Here is a 16,669-nt window from a genome sequence, read left to right on the forward strand (position 1 = left end):
TGATCTGGGTTGCCACCCAAGAGAAAGTCTGCATCAACCAAACTTTGATCAGCCATTCAGCTGAGAGAGATACTATTCACCAGGAGTTAATCCTGCAAACACACACTTGCAAACTACCTAAACTGCTGGGAAAAAAAGACAGTTAACGTTACCTATTCAAGATAGGTACTCGGTAACACCAGGAGGACTTCCAGATAGCCCAGGACCTCAGTCTTCTCCCTTTGCTTTCTGAAAGTAGAGGACCCAATGTGCTGAATGAAACAGGTCATTTTATCCTGTTCTGTTGGGCAGCATAACTTCTTCCTAGAGAAGCTGGTGTATCTCAGGGTGACCCATACTCTAATGTAGACTTGAAATGTCCAACCCAAATGAGTGTTGTTTCCCACCATCCAGCCAGAGAATGAGGCATCATTTTTGAGTTCTTACAACTGGTTTTTGAAAATTCCAGTCTTTCTGTGTAAAAGACCTTCTGTCATACCAGTTTGTGGAACAGGCCTGAGAGCAGCTCTGATCGTGGGAAGTATTAGGCAATCGTAGCTACAGGTAGTGCTCCCTATAATTAATAACAGAAAACTTCAGCCCCAAAGCACACTCTTCAGAAAAGTTATGAGTGGCTGAGTGTGGGTTAGAACGGAAAACAAAAACTTATCACCATGTGTCCATTTGTTCAGCTACATAGAGATAAATTTAAAAAATCCAGAAGCCTTTCAACAATTTTAAGTTTTGGCCAGACTTTGAGTCAAAAAACCCCATGATTGTCTTCTCCCACTGAACATACTAGGTGAGTCCTGCTGGTTCAGTGGTTTCTCTGGAGCATTAAAGTGGCTTGTAACACAGCAGGTGCGGTCACAGGCCCAGCAGCAAAGCAAGGGGAAAGGAAGTTTGCACGGAACTAAGATCTTCTGTGTAACGAAGGAGAAACTACAGCGATTGTCAGCTCAGTGCAGCGTGGTTGGATGAAGTGGACAGCCGCCTATTGCAAACAGGGCGGGGGAGCAGGGCTGCGAACAAGAGACTGGGACTTGTTCCCCGCGTGCTCGGTCGGGGCTGGCTGCGTGATCTCCAGCAAGTGGCCGAGCTCTCCCGCGCCCCAGCCGCCGCCGCCGCCGCCTGCCTGCCTGCCTGCGGGTCCCGCCCCCACGGCGGCGCGGGAAGGCAGCTTATGTTCCTGCCCATTGTTCTTATTCGTGTCACCGACGGAGCCCCCCACCCCCGCGACTGGAGGCGGCTGCATTGAAGGGCTGACCCAGGTACGCCAGCTGCCACGCCTCGCCGCAGAAGAAAGCCGCGACCCCCGGCAAGTGCCTGAGCAACCGGCCGGCTGGAGAGCGCCCCGGCAGCGGCTGCTCGGCTGCGGCTGCTCCCGCCCGCCGGCGAGGGGCTGTACGGGGCGGAGTTGCTGCGCTCGGCCGGGCGCCTCCTGGTGCTCCCCCCCCCAGCCACCACAGCCCCGCCTGTGCTGGGAGGGGGCGGGAGCGGCGCTCATCTCTCCTCCCCCCGCCGCTTGCAAAGGCCAATCGTTGGCAGCGAGGCGTGGGCCGGCTTTGTGCGCGGCGCTCAGCCCTAGCAGCGCTCCCAGGTGAGTGTGCCCGGGGCGCGCCCCCTGCTCGTGCGCCGGGCTTGTGGCTGCTCCCCTGGGGAGCAAACAGCGGCGCACCCCCCCCTCCCGCGGTCTGCTTGTGGCTGCATAGGGCAGCCCGGGGGAGTTGAAGCCCCTCTCCTGGCTCTTCTCCGTGGGGCAGGATCAGCCGCTGCAGGGGGTCAGCGGGCCGGTCCCAGCTCCCGGCAGGCGCGCAGTGTGCGAGGCGCGGGCGAGCAGACGCACGCCGAGGTCTCTTGCCTGAGTCCGGCCCATTCATTCCCTTGGCAGCGCGGCAGAAGCCTGCAAGTGCCCCAGCCCGGGCCGCGCTGCCCCTTTCGGGGCTAGGGGCGCTCCGCCTTCAGCTGGGGCTGCCCGGGCTGAGCTGTAGCTTGGGACCAGGGCTGGGGCTGGCGCCACATCTCCGGTTGTGGTGTGGGTTAAAGCAGAGCTGTGGGGATAGTTCCGGGCTGCTGGGAAAAATCCGCTACGCGATTGTCAAACTCCGGGTAAATCTGGTAGCTGTTGCAGGGTGTCGTCTCTTCAGGCTGCATTAGAAATGAGTGAGAGTGCTCGGGAAAAAAACAAACCTTGTATTGCTTTTTCCGTAGTTGAAAAGAACAAAGAATTTTTCACATCAGGAGGCACTTAAATTAACATTTATATTTAAAAACCTCTCATTCGTTGTGTGGCTAATAGTACGTGGTATTATTAAATGTGAAATAGTCTTTTTTTAAATTACTTCTTGTGCTGTTTACATTTTATATTTCACTCAGTTTGTTTGGTTTCAGAGTAACAGCCGTGTTAGTCTGTATCCGCAAAAAGAAAAGGAGGACTTGTGGCACCTTAGAGACTAACCAATTTATTTGAGCATGTATCTCAAAATAGATTAGCTGTCCTTTTATTTGTAGTCCTTTTCCAATGAGTAGTTCATTCTGGTTTCCATTTGGGAAAAGGGTTATTTACAATCCAAAGATTACAAGGAAAGATGTGTTTAAAAACATCTTTTACTGACATTTTTAAAAATAATGGAAACATTTCTTCTGTTAGGTTTTGTAAAAGATTTGCAAGCCCTACACTTTGGGGCCTATATAGGTCTAACAGTGTCTCTTTTTAAGGGCCCAATCCTGCAAGTAATATGTAACTGAACGAAAGTTCTGTAGTGCCAGTGAGTTCAGTGGAATCAGCATTGCTAGCTCTTGCAACGTTTGGCTTGTGTCATAAAGCCCCAGTCCCTGAATTCATTAATTTCATAAGGTTATGTAATAATCTCAGCTTTTATTTATTTTTAAGTAAATTTCTAGCCCATATTATTGCAAAGGAAAGGTTGAAAATGTGAACCATGAAGGCAAATAAATAGAACCCAAAGTTTACTATTTAAACACAATCTCATGGTTTTTAAGATAATCTCATGAGGTTTTTGAATGGTTGGGGCTGACTACTGGAAGTACTTGAATACATAAGATTAATCACATGGCTGTTTGCAGAGTCAGAGTATGTGTTAGTACTGACTAAGCTTTTTTGATTACAAGTACAATGTGACTATTAAACAACAAGGAACAACTGTCATGACAGACTAAATATATTGCTAATGTCAAATACTGTATTAAAAGACAAAACCAACTACTATTGATTTAGTTCACAACACAGGAACACACTTGAGCACCGTCTTAAATATTGTTTATTTCAATGGGATTTAACCTCATGTTTAACTTTAAGAATATGCTTGTGTTCTTCCTGAACTGGCATGCTTTGCTGACTCAAGAATCTACTGTACAAGAACAATTGAGCATTCATAGAAACTCTTTTTTTTATTGACTTCTGTATCTGTGGTGGAAGAAGGGCCCACCTATGCAACACTGAAGAAAGTTGCATGTGTGAGTAGTTGAGGGAGGAAAGGGACGCACATGAGATACTAGGGCAGGCACGGCCAAACTGTGGCTTGTGAGCCGCATGCATCTTTTACAGTTAAAGTGCGGTTTGCGGTGCTCTCTTCTCCTCTCCCCCTGGCCCCAACCTCCTTTCTCCTCCCAGCAGACTGAGAGGGATTGGGCAGCAGGGCTTGTGGCTTCTGCCTTGTGGGGAGTATGGTCTTGAGGCTTTAGCCCTGAAGGGGGGTATCAGGGCAGAAGTCCCATGCCCCTGGCAGGTGCCACCCAGCAGCTCTCAAACTTCTGAAGCTTGTATGCAGCTCGGAGGGCCAGTAAGTTTGGCCACCCTGTACTATGCTGTAATACTGTAAACTTATTAATGTGAAATGTTAATTTTCCTAAACGCTTTTAAGTAATTTCTGTAATTCTGTTTTAATGCTGAAAAAATTATGTCCATTACCATCTGTTACAAGGTAATAGAACCTGCCTATTAAATCTATACAAATTTAGTAAACAAAGCGTTCAACATCCCATTACTTTATTGAATTGAAAAAACAAACAGATCAGAAGTCCGTTAACTGATTTCTTCCTACAGGGGCAGAGTGCATGTTTTCCTCTGATCCTGCTACAGCAGTCGGATGCTGTCAAATGAACTTTATGCAGGGGAGGGTCCCTGACATTCAAACTTACTTTTTCAAGATGATAAATTCTGATATCTCTGCAATAAGTAAAACACCAGTAATAAATCACGCAATATATATATTAACACTAAGGAAAGCAGAATACATTCTACATCAGGGGTATTGGATAGGCAGACCACAGGCCAAATCCAGATTGCCAGATGGTTTTGAATGGATCGCGAAATCCTTTTATTTACTTATTGTTATCGTTGCTGCTGGTGTTCTGTTGTTCTCTCTGGACTTGACCTTGACCAAGAAATTTGGACTTTGACGAAAAATAATTGATTACCCCTGTTCTACATTCTAAATTGAAAGAAATCTAGTCTGTTTTTTAGGATTCACATACTTAGCCATTGGTGAGCCTGTGTTAAACAAATCTGGTGTAGAATATTGGCAGCATCCTATTTGGGTATTTTTGTCATATCTTTCATATAAGAATAATGCGCTATTGGTCAAGGTGTTCTCATGGCAAATTATCATATCAGGAGACTTATCAGTGTTTCAAACAAGAGTCTCAAACATCCAACCCACTTGATTTACTTAATTGATCTACATAGCATATTCAAATTCTGCAGTATTAACGTTTACTATTTAAAATAAGAAGTAAATTTCTAAGCCTCCTGGTTGTCAAGATAATGTCCAAAATGTGAACTAAGTGTAATCTGATAGTGTTTATCTTCCTGAGTCTACAGACAGTCTTAAAGCAAGACTTGGAGAGGTTTAAACCAGTGGTGGGCCTATGGGCCGCACGTGGCCTGTCAGGGTAATCCGCTGGCTGGCTGCGAGATGGTTTGTTTACATTGACTGTCCGCTAGCACGGCTGCCCACAGCTTCCATTTGCTGGGAACGGCGAGCCACAGTCACTGGGATCGTGTAGACAAACTGTCTAATGGCCCGCCAGCGGATTACCCTGACAGGACATGTGCGGCCTGCAGGTTGTCCACCACTGATTTAAACTGTGTCTTTCTCTTTAATCTCGTTGGGGTGTAGACTCTGAAATCTAATGATGTTATGTAAATGTCAGTGCAAACTATTTCATTGCTAATAGATTCCGTGGGTGAAAGGAGGTAGGAGTGAAGTCTATGTGAGGTGGGAATTGGGCATAGTTGCAGAGAATAAAATACAGAGGGAAGAAAGGAGACAAAAATGGGAAGGGAGCAAAAAGGTGGATGGGGAATAAAGAGGAAACAGTGGGGCAAAAAAAGCAGCCCTCCTAAAGGGGAAAACCTCATTTTTCCAATGAGTGAGAATGTTGTGATGCTTTGGGGGTTAAACCAGATCAGTAAGGGATTATGTCCCCACCTGCCAGGTAACCCTGGCTTCTTCTGTGCTGTGCAGTTTTGGCTCAGAGCCCTATCACCAATAGCAAGCTCATGGCACAATGGCCTCATCCTGGTTTCCACAGCCTGGTTACTCCTTGCCACGTGGCCCCAACAGCCCTTCCAGACCCAAGTTTCCCCCAAACTGTTTTCCCTGCACTGTTCAGTCCCTCTCACTGGACTCATAGAAGTTATTCAATTTGCTGTCTCCAAAGAGAGACAGAGGCAGGAAGGCTTCAGAGGGAAGGGACTGAACAGAGCATTGAGTGATCATCCACTCCCAGCTTCTGGCAGTCAGAGTTTTGGGGACACCTGACACAGAGCATGCATTTGTGTCCCTGACCATCTTGGCTAATAGTTGTTGACGGACCTATCCTCCATGAACTTATCTAGTTCTTTTTTTTTTTAACCCTGTTATACATTTGACCTTCAGAACATCCCTGGCTAGGAGTTCCATAAGTTGACTGTGTGTTGTATGAAGTACTTCCTTATGTTTGTGTTAAAGCTGCTAATTATTAATTTCATCGGGTGACCCCTGGCTCATGTGTTTATGTGAAAGGGTTAATTGTACTTCCCTATTCGCTTTCTCCACATAATTCATGGGTTTTTTTAGACCTCTATCATATACCCCTTAGTTGTTTCCTCTTTTCTAAACTGAACAGCCCTGGTGTTTTTAATCTCTCCTCATATGGAAGCTGTTCCATACCCTTAACAGGGTCAAATTCATGTAAGGCTGCTTGGGAAGTGGGCAACTCCTTTACATATATTCACTGTCACCTATGCAGGTAGGAGATGCAGAACTGCTTGACAATGCTGATCCCTTTTGTGTTCCCTTTGCTTTGTGCTCCAGGTGGACTGTCCTTAGTCAACACTGTGTGTAGTCAGTTTGTGACTATGTAAAATGGGTGCATGATTTGATGTCGTATTTTCAGTTGTATACAAGCAAATTATTTTCCTAGCATACACACTATACAAATGGGTTCCCCAAGTTCAGAGCATGCACATCCATGCTCTTGTGTTGTGGATGCTGCATTAAAAAAAATTCTTCTCTCGAGTTTTGTAATACTTTGTCAGATGTCTTAAACTATGTCATATTTTGGATTAATTTGCAAAACATGTAATTCACTTGTGGAGCTGTCCTCACTGGGTAGGAGGAGAGACTGAGAGAAACCACTTTAATGTATAAATATTGTCGATCTTCATACTAAGAAGAGGGAAGGCTACCTGAAAGATGAAAAGATTAACATGAGAGAGAGAAGCTTTTTATTACACACAATTGCACTTGGTTATCTTAATCCCCTTTAAAGACTTGTGAGGTCTCAGTTTTACTCACACCGTAGCTGCAACTGCTCTGAGATTAACTTTCCCTTATTTAAATCATAATGGGAGGTTGATAATCCTCTACAGGGGACTTTTTTTATAGAAAAAGTTTATCTTGGAGGAATAGGAATCTCTGGTAGTTTAGATTAAAGTGATGATCACAGTACGCTTCTGAAGTAGAAAAAGAGCTCTTCAATCTTTAAAGTATCCTACACCTTTTAAAATCAATTTAAATATACCTTGGAGATAAAATATGCTTTTTTTCTCTCTCTTTTCCCTGCTTAGAGCAAAAAGTAATAGGGATGTGGGGGGTGGGAGACAGCATATTTATGAATTCAAATGTGAATATCCTTAGGAAGAAGGTTGTCTTGGTAGAACTTAAGAAATAAGGCTTGCCAGTAGTTTAATTGACATTGTTTTGCTAATAGCTTTAAAATGCATTGTATTCCTTATTAGAATTTCATGGAAAACAGTCCGTCATCTGTCTGTAGTATGTCATACTGCATTTAGGCAGATAGTTCCTATATTGTTTTGTGTACAGTGCAACCTTCCTAATTGAGAATCATGATTTGTAGACCATTGCAAGGAAGGAAACAAATATGAATCGTGAAGAATATTGCATCGTGTTCATTCACTTATTTTGACAAGTGTACTTCAGTTTTATTTATAATACTGCATAGTTTTAAATAACAGTGAATGTACTGGAATATATAATTTAAAATAATGAAATGGTAGTGCTATGAAACCATGTTCCAGCAATGTGCTATTAAATCTTTGCCGAAAATTGGGTACAAACTCAAAATTATTTGAGAGAATTACTGGGTTTGCAGATTATCACTTCATCAGTGAGGTTCCACTATATTTCCCTTAGTATGGATATACTGAGCATGGTGAATTATTATATAATCTCTAAGTATGGGGTTAGGTCAGGGATCGGCAACCTTTGGCGGTAAGCCCCTGGTGTGCTGGGCTGGTTTGTTTACCTGCTGCATCCGCAGGTTCAGCTAATCGCAGCTCCCACTGGCTGCGGTTCGCCGTTCCATGCTAATTGGGGCTGTGGGAAGTGCCGCGGGCCGAGGTATATGCTGGCCGCCGCTTCCTGCAGCCACCATTGGCCTGGAGCATCGAACCGCAGCCAGTGGGAGCTGCGATTGGCTGAACCTGTGGATGCGGCAGGTAAACAAACTGGCCTGGCCGGCCAGGGGCCTTACCCTGGCGCGCCACGTGCCAAAGGTTGCCGATCCCTGAATTAAGTAATACATTATCCGATTTCTTCTTAAAGCGTTGGAATGAAAGTTGCATGTTTTCTATGTGGAAACTGAGGTACGGAGTGTTGAAGGGCTCTACACTGGGACCAGCACTATTGGTTTTTATGCTTTTTTAATGATTTAGACAAAGTTACTGTATAATATGTAAGATGATACTAAAATAGGTCAAGTGGTTAAAACCCAGAGTGGTGTTATTTACCTAGTAATCAGGATAGATCAGGCAAATGGGCACAGAGGAGAATTAGACACATTAATACTTTTTAGGTATAAAGTGTTGCACTTTCTTAGAAATAATGCACAAAATTAAATGGTGATCAGTGAAATAGCTCATGCAATATAGATCAGTTCAACATGAAACAGAAAAGAAATCCAATAGTACCTTGGCTTGTAATAGGAGGGATGTTATGGAGCATATACTTCCCTCCATAGCTTAGGCCTAATCCTTTGAACTTGTGTTTTCAGGAAGTGCTCCTATAGACAAGATTTTGCAGGATCTAGATCTAAGGTCGCAAGATACGTTCGAATCTAAGCTCCCCTCTCCCCGTTCCCCCATGTTTTTGGACAGATAATCCATCCAGCATGAGCCACCACTTAGCTTTCAAGGAAATAAATCTTCAAACAACTTTGTTTTGGAGTGACATTTCCCTTCCTTAGGCCTGAGGACTGTTTTGGGTAGAGAAGGTTGAAGTAAATCCAATAAATATTTGAGTTATTGACTGTAAAATATGATTTTCACTCTTATAAATTGTTCTTGGGTGGGTTTTTTATCACTTTGAATTTCAGGAAGAGTTTGTTCTGGAAAACTACAAATGGTCTTAAGTCTTAAAGTTAAAATTCCAGCTGTTCAGTGAGTTAAGAGAGCTCATAGCCAACATATTGTGTGTGACACTTTCAATAGACATCAGAATAGCTTGGGTAGGTATTTATGGATAATCTAAGCACTATACCCAGATGTACACACATTCTTTTCTTAACCTGTGTACTATATGTTTTTTTACCATTTACCTTAATAAAGTCACAGCCAAGGAAAGGTTGGTGACAATAGAACAGTGAGCTATGTTAACATGCTGAAAGACCATACAGATTTCATGTATTGTCTGGGTAAAACAGACTGGACCAGCTTTACCTCTTTGAGAATAATGAATTCTCATGTGTCCTGTCCACAGTGTGCAAGTCTTTGAGCACAATCTTCATAACCCAAGGTGTGCACACCCACATTTTCTCTCCTCAAACCATACTGCATATAACTTCCAAATGTCATATACTTCCTGCAATAAACATCTGTTACATATGCCACCAAAATACTTGCATTCATTGCACACCTTGCTGTACATCCATTATAAATGCTGCAGGCTAGCTTTATAGACAGTGAGCTTGATTCACACATTTCCTGACACGGAGATGGAGGTGCAGTTAGCAGCTCTGCCTTCAGGGATGGATTCATCCCCTCAGGTTTGCACTAGGTATGTAAAAGGTTAAACGGTTAACTGGTTAACCGGTAAGCATTAGGCTTACTGTTAATTGGACCTAACTGTTAGCACGGGCAGGCGGCTGCACGGGCCCCAGCTCCAGCACCCGAGCTGGGCGGGACCCTGGCCAGAGCCGCCCCCGTTAAATGATATAATTTTAATCATTTAACCAGTAAACGTTTTTAACCAATATTTATATCCCTAGTTTGCACCGTTCTCCTGGGGGTCTGCCAGGGCAAAGCAGCCTTAACTTATGGTTAGGGCTCTATAGGAGCCCTACGAGCTGTGGTGGTGCACTGAGTCATTGCGTCTTCTGGAAGCCCTGGCTATGTCTCTTTCCCAGCCAACAGAATCCACTTACAATCTCTAGGCAACCTTTTCAGAAGTCATTTATATTCTGATTGTGTTGCTTCGTTGACACATTGACAGATGGTTCCGAATTCCTCCCTGACTTCTCCCCTTTGCAACAACACTGAAGTCAATTGTTGTGTTACATGTTGTAATTTCATGTATATAGTTATGAGTCTGAAAATGTGTCCTCACGGCTTAAAGCAAGCCCAGGCAAAAACTCTCAAGAGCAGAGGGGCAGTTCACACCTCATCAGGGCATGTATGGGACAAGCGCAGCCCAGCCTCACAGGCACAAAGGACACTGGCCTAGGCAGCAACACAGGATCTGTTGGACTCTTGAGTGAGTCACCCCACATTCCTTTGGTCGGTTTGGGACTGCGATGAGGTAATGCTCACCTGATTCTAAAGGGTTGAGGTGAGGGGGCAAAGCCAAGAGGGAAGAAAGAACATAATAAAAGGGAGAGACATTTGCCATGCTCTTCCACCTCCATCTGCAGACATCACCACCAAGTGACTGAAGTGCTGATCAAAGGGGAGAGCCTGGCTAAAGGGCAACCAGCCAGCCTGTGGTGAGAAGAATCTAAGTTTGTAAGGGCACTGAAAGTGTTATGATCATCTTAGAATGCATTTTGCTTTTGTTTCATTTGACCAAATCTGACTTGTGCTTTGACGTAGATTAAGTGATTATATCTCTGTAATTAGTAAGTTTGTTCTGCCTGAAGCAGTGCATTTGGTTTGAAGCATGTCAGAGACTCCCCTTGGGATAACAAGCCTGGTACTTATCAATTTCTTTGTTAAATTGATGAACTTCTATAAGCTTGCAGTGCCCAGTGGGCATAACTGGACAATGCAAGACGGTGGTTCCTATGGTTGTGTCTGGGACTGGAGATATTGGCTGGTGTCATTCGGTTGCACAATCCAAGGAGCAGCTTACATGCCAGAGGCTGTGTGAGAATAGCCCAGGAGTGGGGGGTTCTCACAGCAGAGCGGGGTAAGGCTGGCTCCCAGAGTCCAGGATTGGAGTGACCTAGCAGCTCACTGGTCTAGATAACACCAGAGGGGAGCGTCACGGTAACCCTACTGCATTTCACTTCACTCTTGAGAAGGAAAAATTACTCTGATGGTCTATGATGGTGTCCTCCTCAAGGGATATTTTTCTTTTTTTTTTTCTTTTTTAAATTTCTCTTGATTAGAAAATTCCAAACATTAGCCAAGAAACTAGGGAGAAATATTGCCTTAAATATACCATGTGAGATAATCCAGAGAAACAATGAATAGTGCCGTATCAACAAATAAAATATAAAATGCTGTTACACTTTGTAGTATTTATCTTCTGCTGAAATTCCAGTATCACATAGTTATCTCTGCATGTGTAGTCTCTTGTTTTCATTGTTGCCTGTGATGTGTTTAACCCTCTTCAGGTGTTCAAACCAAATTTAATTTATCATAATAGTTATTCATTTTTGTGAATCTCACTCTTGTAATGCTGCACACACTCCAATAGAGGTCTCCTAGAGAGTAAGTTTGTTTACTTGTATTCTTTTACCACTGGGAATGGCTTATTGCTTTAAAAAAAATATTTATTGCCCTAGGGGTACAAAGCATATGCAGCTTCCATTAAATCAGTGGGTGCTCTGGATGCTCAGCACCTTAGAAAATCAGGTACTCCTGCTTTTTATTTTAAAAGTAGATTTAAAAGTACAGCAAAGCCTACAATATTTGGAAAGTTTGTCATGAGGCAGAGGCAGGAGAAGAGGGAAGTTGTCAGCAACATGTTAGCTGCGAGTAAAACAAGTTATTTTTATACACTGAGAAAATATAGCTTATAACAGTGTTTAGAGCAGAAGGGCTTTGGTAGGAATGATGTGTAGTGTGTGTGGGAAGTATAGTAGTTAACTCTAATTAGATAATACTTAATCCTTCTCAGACCATTCCTGAGGGATTCATGGTTAAAACATTGCTAGTCTCATTCTTTATTTACAAACAGTCATTTTATTTCAAGCTAAATTGGCTGAGTTAGTTTTCTTTTAAATCATAAGATTATCTGCATTATACTTGAAGGTGACAATCCTGAAGTATATCAGTATTACCATCTATACTCTTGGATAATATTTTTATTCTGAGGCAGTCAAAGTCAGCATCTGGAAATATGGAGAAGGTTAAAGGAAAAGAATCAACTAATATTTTCTTGCTATTGTAATAAGTGGAGATACAGTAATCCTAGGTCACATCCTTGTCCAGTGCATGCTAAATGTGAGTTTAGGAGATATCACATGTCCCTTCTTCCCTCTTGTTTACTTACCCAGAGTGACTTAGCAAAGCTATTTTGGTCTCCAGCAGCTTTGTTCTCTGCTTTTCCTTTGCAGAGTTAAGTCAAAAGATGGCCAAAGGTGTTTACTAGACTGCTAGGAAAAGTCAGGGTGCTTCGCTGATGTAATGTGATGGATGTTGACAACAGGGGGCACCACTACCCCTGAAATGGATCTTGACTGGCTCCTGGTGGATTACTGTCTATACCTGTGAAAAAGGCCCACAGTAATTCTCTGCAGCACACAGCAGTTTATTAAGAAGGAATTACACAAGCAGTAAAGTATTATATTAAGCATCTATCTCCTATGTTAGACATTAAGAGCTATACATTCCTCTTAATGAGTGTCTTTCACAAACAGGCCCTGCACTAGCCTCATGCAGTTCCTGCTTGGCAAACAAAGAAGGTGGTCACCAATTTTATAGATAGCTTCTTTCCTCCTGGTCTGTCTCGGGTTCCTCCTGAATCAAGCCTTGGTTGCCTTGAGACCCCTCTGGTTCACAGTCCTACTCTAGCTCACAGAGCAGAGTTTTGGCTACTGTGTCTAGCAGTGTTGCTTCTTCAAGGGTCAGTTAAGGAATCCCAACCAAGAGTAATTTACTTTGCTTGATTCTTACACTTTTTTTCCCCCTCAAAGGAGTCACATGTCTTACAAGTATGCTCAGTAGCCGTGTGGCTACTAATTTTTACCTAACTAGTGTTTTAGAAGGGGGGTTGGGGGGAGTGCTACCAAACGCAGATCCCACATTTACTCACTCAGTCATTCACTCTGGCTCTCTGCATGGTGTCCTTGCTGTAAGGTAACTACAACCAGGTTGACCTGTGCTCCATGCTCGAACTTTATGCATGTGATATTTACTTTTGCATGGGCCCATATTTGCTGACCAATAGGTTCAGTATCGATCGTACATGCAGACTTTGCCAGTTCTCTATCAAATTTGCTTCTGCTTAAAGGAAATCTGCTCCCAGGATCCTCTGCAGCCATTCAGCCATGTTTAAGTCATGTCAAGTTATGCTCGCACCATTCACTCAGTATGGCCACACCAATTTGGCACCATCCCAACAATGGAGGGGAAACTTCCTCTTGCTAGAGCCTTGTTGCTTTCTAGACTTTTTCTCAATGAAGAGCTCTGTGGAGCTTGAGAACTAGTCTTTTTCACTAACGGAATTTGATCCAATAAAAGATATTAACTCACCCACCATGTCTCTCTCATATCCGGGGACCAACACTGCTACAACACTATAAACAAGTATAACTTGGCAATTGTAAGTATCAAGAACGAAGATGTCTCCCACAATGTGAAAAATAATATAGCTTTATTCCCTGGTTAATGATGATTTATCTTTGATTTCAAGAACAGGTGACTTTGAGGTCAAGGTACATTATTTCCACCCATCTATTTCTGTAAATGCACAAACCTGCAGGTGTCTCTCCCATCCATAAACAGTTAAATCTCTTACCTTTTGTCTAGACAACTAACTTTTACATCTCCCCCTTCCCTCCAGTTCTTCCCTTCCAGGAATAGGGCAGCCTCAAGAGGCTCAGACCCCGTGTTAAAAGCCAAAACAAGTTAGTAATATAATGCATTTCTTCTTCCCTGACTGGTCTTCCTCCCACCACCAAAATGCCCTCTGAGTTAATTTGTTTCCTAACATGTACCTTTCAAATCTGTAACAGTCATTTTACCTCTTTTCATGTTTCAGGAAATAATTTAATATTTAAACATTTATATTTTGCTTTTTGCAAATCTTGTATTCCTGGGACATTTTCTCTTTTATCCAAGCAACCTTGTTCGAGAGATTTGTTTTGTATAAGCATTGGTGTCTCACATTGAAAGTATATAGAAGTATCTTTGGCTTCCATGCACTTGTTTTTAAGGTTGTATGTTGTTTTCCATTAGGAAGTTAAAGTTTGTAGTTAAATTGACTGAATCTGTGTCAAGGCCTCTGGTTCAAGACTAGGTGAAGAAAGGGCCTTTTTATACAAGGAAACCTGATGTTTGTTTTGGATGAAAGCTAGTTCTACTCATCTGATATCCTGGATATACACCTGTCATCTTAAATAAGTATAAAGTAGCTTTATTCTATTCCAAAAATCAAAGGTTCTGGTAATGTGTGTAGCGATCACTGTTTTTAAACTTACCTTGAATAATGCTAAATGGTTTTAATTTGTCTCACTTTTGGCAGAAGTCAACATAAGATACTTTAATGTCTGTCTCTTGGCACTGGAGGGTGATCCTATGTAAGGAAACTGGCAGCTGCAGTTGTTTCGTAACAGACAGCCAGTCTAATGAGAGGAAAGAAGAAGATATTGAGCCACAAATTGTGGTATCTGACATCATCCAGCTTGTGCAAGAGAAGCAGCAGGTGCCAGCAATGCAAGCAGGTGAGAAAAATCTACTAAATGTTGTGAACGTTTCTTGCTGGTGCCAAGCTATAGAAAACCTTCATAACATAATATCCAAGTGTTGGCTGGTGGGATGGTTTTAATAAACTACTATTAATTTAAAATGTTTAAACTTCAATTTCTAGTAATTTAAGCAAGATTCTTATGCTAGGCTTACACAGAATACTTTTGCTTTAAATATCTTGTTGTTAATTTCCTAAATTGAAACACTTCAGTGGCTTCAGGAATGGTGGGTTGGTTTTTGGCTTTTAAACAAGACTTCAGCGATTCCTAATAGTTCCTTATCCTTTGGACATTGTGGATATCCACAATTGCGTATACCTATATCTGGATATCTCTGCTTGGGGTGTACTTAAGTCAGTAAGGAAAACTAATGTACTGTGCATTCAAGACTCTGGTAATTTCAATTGTTAACTTTGGTTCCAGTGCTGCTCTTAAGAATTTTGCATTAAACTTCACTACAGACTTCAGTGAAAGCAGGACTGGGCCATTCTTCATCAATATTGTCAGTTCAGTACATAGCAGATTCTTCACCTGAGGACTACATCCATCCCAAGTTTGACACTTGTGTTCCAAACCATTAATCACAGTGCAAAAAAAGCACCTTAAAATTCATAATTGCTACAAAAATTGTTTTCATTCTAAAAAGTCAAAAGATATAGGAATATATTTTCTTGAAACTAGATGGCGGGCACAGCTGCTGAGAGCAAGCATAAGACATTTCAGCCATGAATGTGATTTTTTTGGGGGGTGGAAGTTATAAGACTATAAAACTAAGAGCTCAGCATGAAAGCTCCTTCTCCATCATCGCTAACAGTGTTGCTGGCAACACTAATCAGACTAAAAGAAATTGAATCATGTTTGTGGTCATTCTTAACGAAGTTTTGATTTTAATAAATTAGCCTCATTGACAATACAGAGTTCTATGACTGTCAAAGGTTGCTTAAAAATCAATTCTAGAAATAATTACAATTACAAAATATTTTACATATTTAAAACTAACAGTTTATATAGTGGGTTGCGTAGGAGGTGGATGATGGATTAACAGTTTCAATGCTTGTTCAAATGATTTCTTCAAGACAAATGAACCTCACCCCTTTGAGTTCTGATTTAAGAAAACCCGTGTGAGCATAGCCATTGAAGCTGAACACTCTTTTTGTGGGGGAATACTGCTATTAAAATATTGCTATGGGGAATAAATTACAGAACTTGTAATGGAGTATTCTCTTTTCAGTGGCCATTTTTTGGCTCACAACACGTATTGGGTTTTTAAATCTCTCATGCAGCCTAGTAATCTGTGATAGATCGTATTAGAGAGCATTCTCACTGCCTTTATTTGTTTAACCATCTGCTGTTAGTGTTTTAACCTCTTGCCTCGTTTTCAAAAGTCAACCTCCCTATTGTATTAAGCATTATTTATATTGGAATATCTCCCAGGAGACCCAGGCAGGATTGGGGCCCCATTGTTCTAGACACCGCATAAATGTAGAGCAGGGGACAATTTCTGCCTCAAAGGGTTTGGAGTCTAGATTAAGATGTGACGTGGGGAAACAAACAGTGGAAAGAATAGAGGGCAAGGGTAACAAGGACAGAAGCGTGATGTTGCATAGACAGGTTGTGTGCACAATTACTGTGAAGTTGCATCTATAATACTCTTTCCTCGGTTGCCTGTAGAGCTGGTTTGGGGGAAAAAAAGTTCATGATTGTTTTGTCCCTGTGTGGTGGGGTTGTTTTTTTTGTTTTGTTTTTGTGTTCTTTTTTTTTTTTAAGTGGAAGAATTTCAAAAGCTTTCAACCGATTCTAGTCAACCTGCCTTCTTTCCCTTAGGGCACAATGTCTTTGAGGTGGCACTGCCTCCTCTCAGTGCAGCTCCACCTGAGTCAAGCTCCTTGAGTACTGTGCTTGCAGGCCAATGTCAAATGCTGCCACCTCCTGCAAATTGTGTTTCAGGGTATGCTCATGTAGCAATGGTGTCTTCTGACCAGTGGGCTGACCCAGCTCACTTCCACGCCCACAGGCTTTCTGGAGCCTGATCTTCTTGCAGTTTTTTGTTCCACTCTCCTCCCATGGCTTAGAGTGAAGTCAGGGTGGCTCTAGA

The 16,669-nt window shown here is 42.5% G+C and overlaps 1 protein-coding gene across 8 annotated transcripts in view; it reads left to right on the forward strand.

Annotated features, from left to right (window-relative positions):
• The first annotated feature begins 1,528 nt into the window (after positions 1–1,528).
• MCF2L (MCF.2 cell line derived transforming sequence like) overlaps positions 1,529–16,669 on the forward strand; it is a 267,170-nt gene continuing 252,029 nt past the window's right edge. For 6 of the 8 annotated variants that reach the window (XM_073350166.2, XM_073350186.2, XM_073350205.2 and 3 more), the window contains exon 1: positions 14,352–14,550. In XM_073350166.2, coding sequence (XP_073206267.1) covers positions 14,373–14,550 — 178 coding nt within the window. In that variant the 5' untranslated portion in view covers positions 14,352–14,372. Of the gene's footprint in view, positions 1,580–14,351; positions 14,551–16,669 lie in introns of those variants that run through there. The other 2 variants (XM_073350279.2, XM_073350269.2) reach the window with 2 other exon arrangements.

This window comes from Lepidochelys kempii, chromosome 1, assembly GCF_965140285.1.
Source record: "Lepidochelys kempii isolate rLepKem1 chromosome 1, rLepKem1.hap1, whole genome shotgun sequence".
In the NCBI taxonomy this organism is placed as follows: domain Eukaryota; kingdom Metazoa; phylum Chordata; order Testudines; family Cheloniidae; genus Lepidochelys; species Lepidochelys kempii.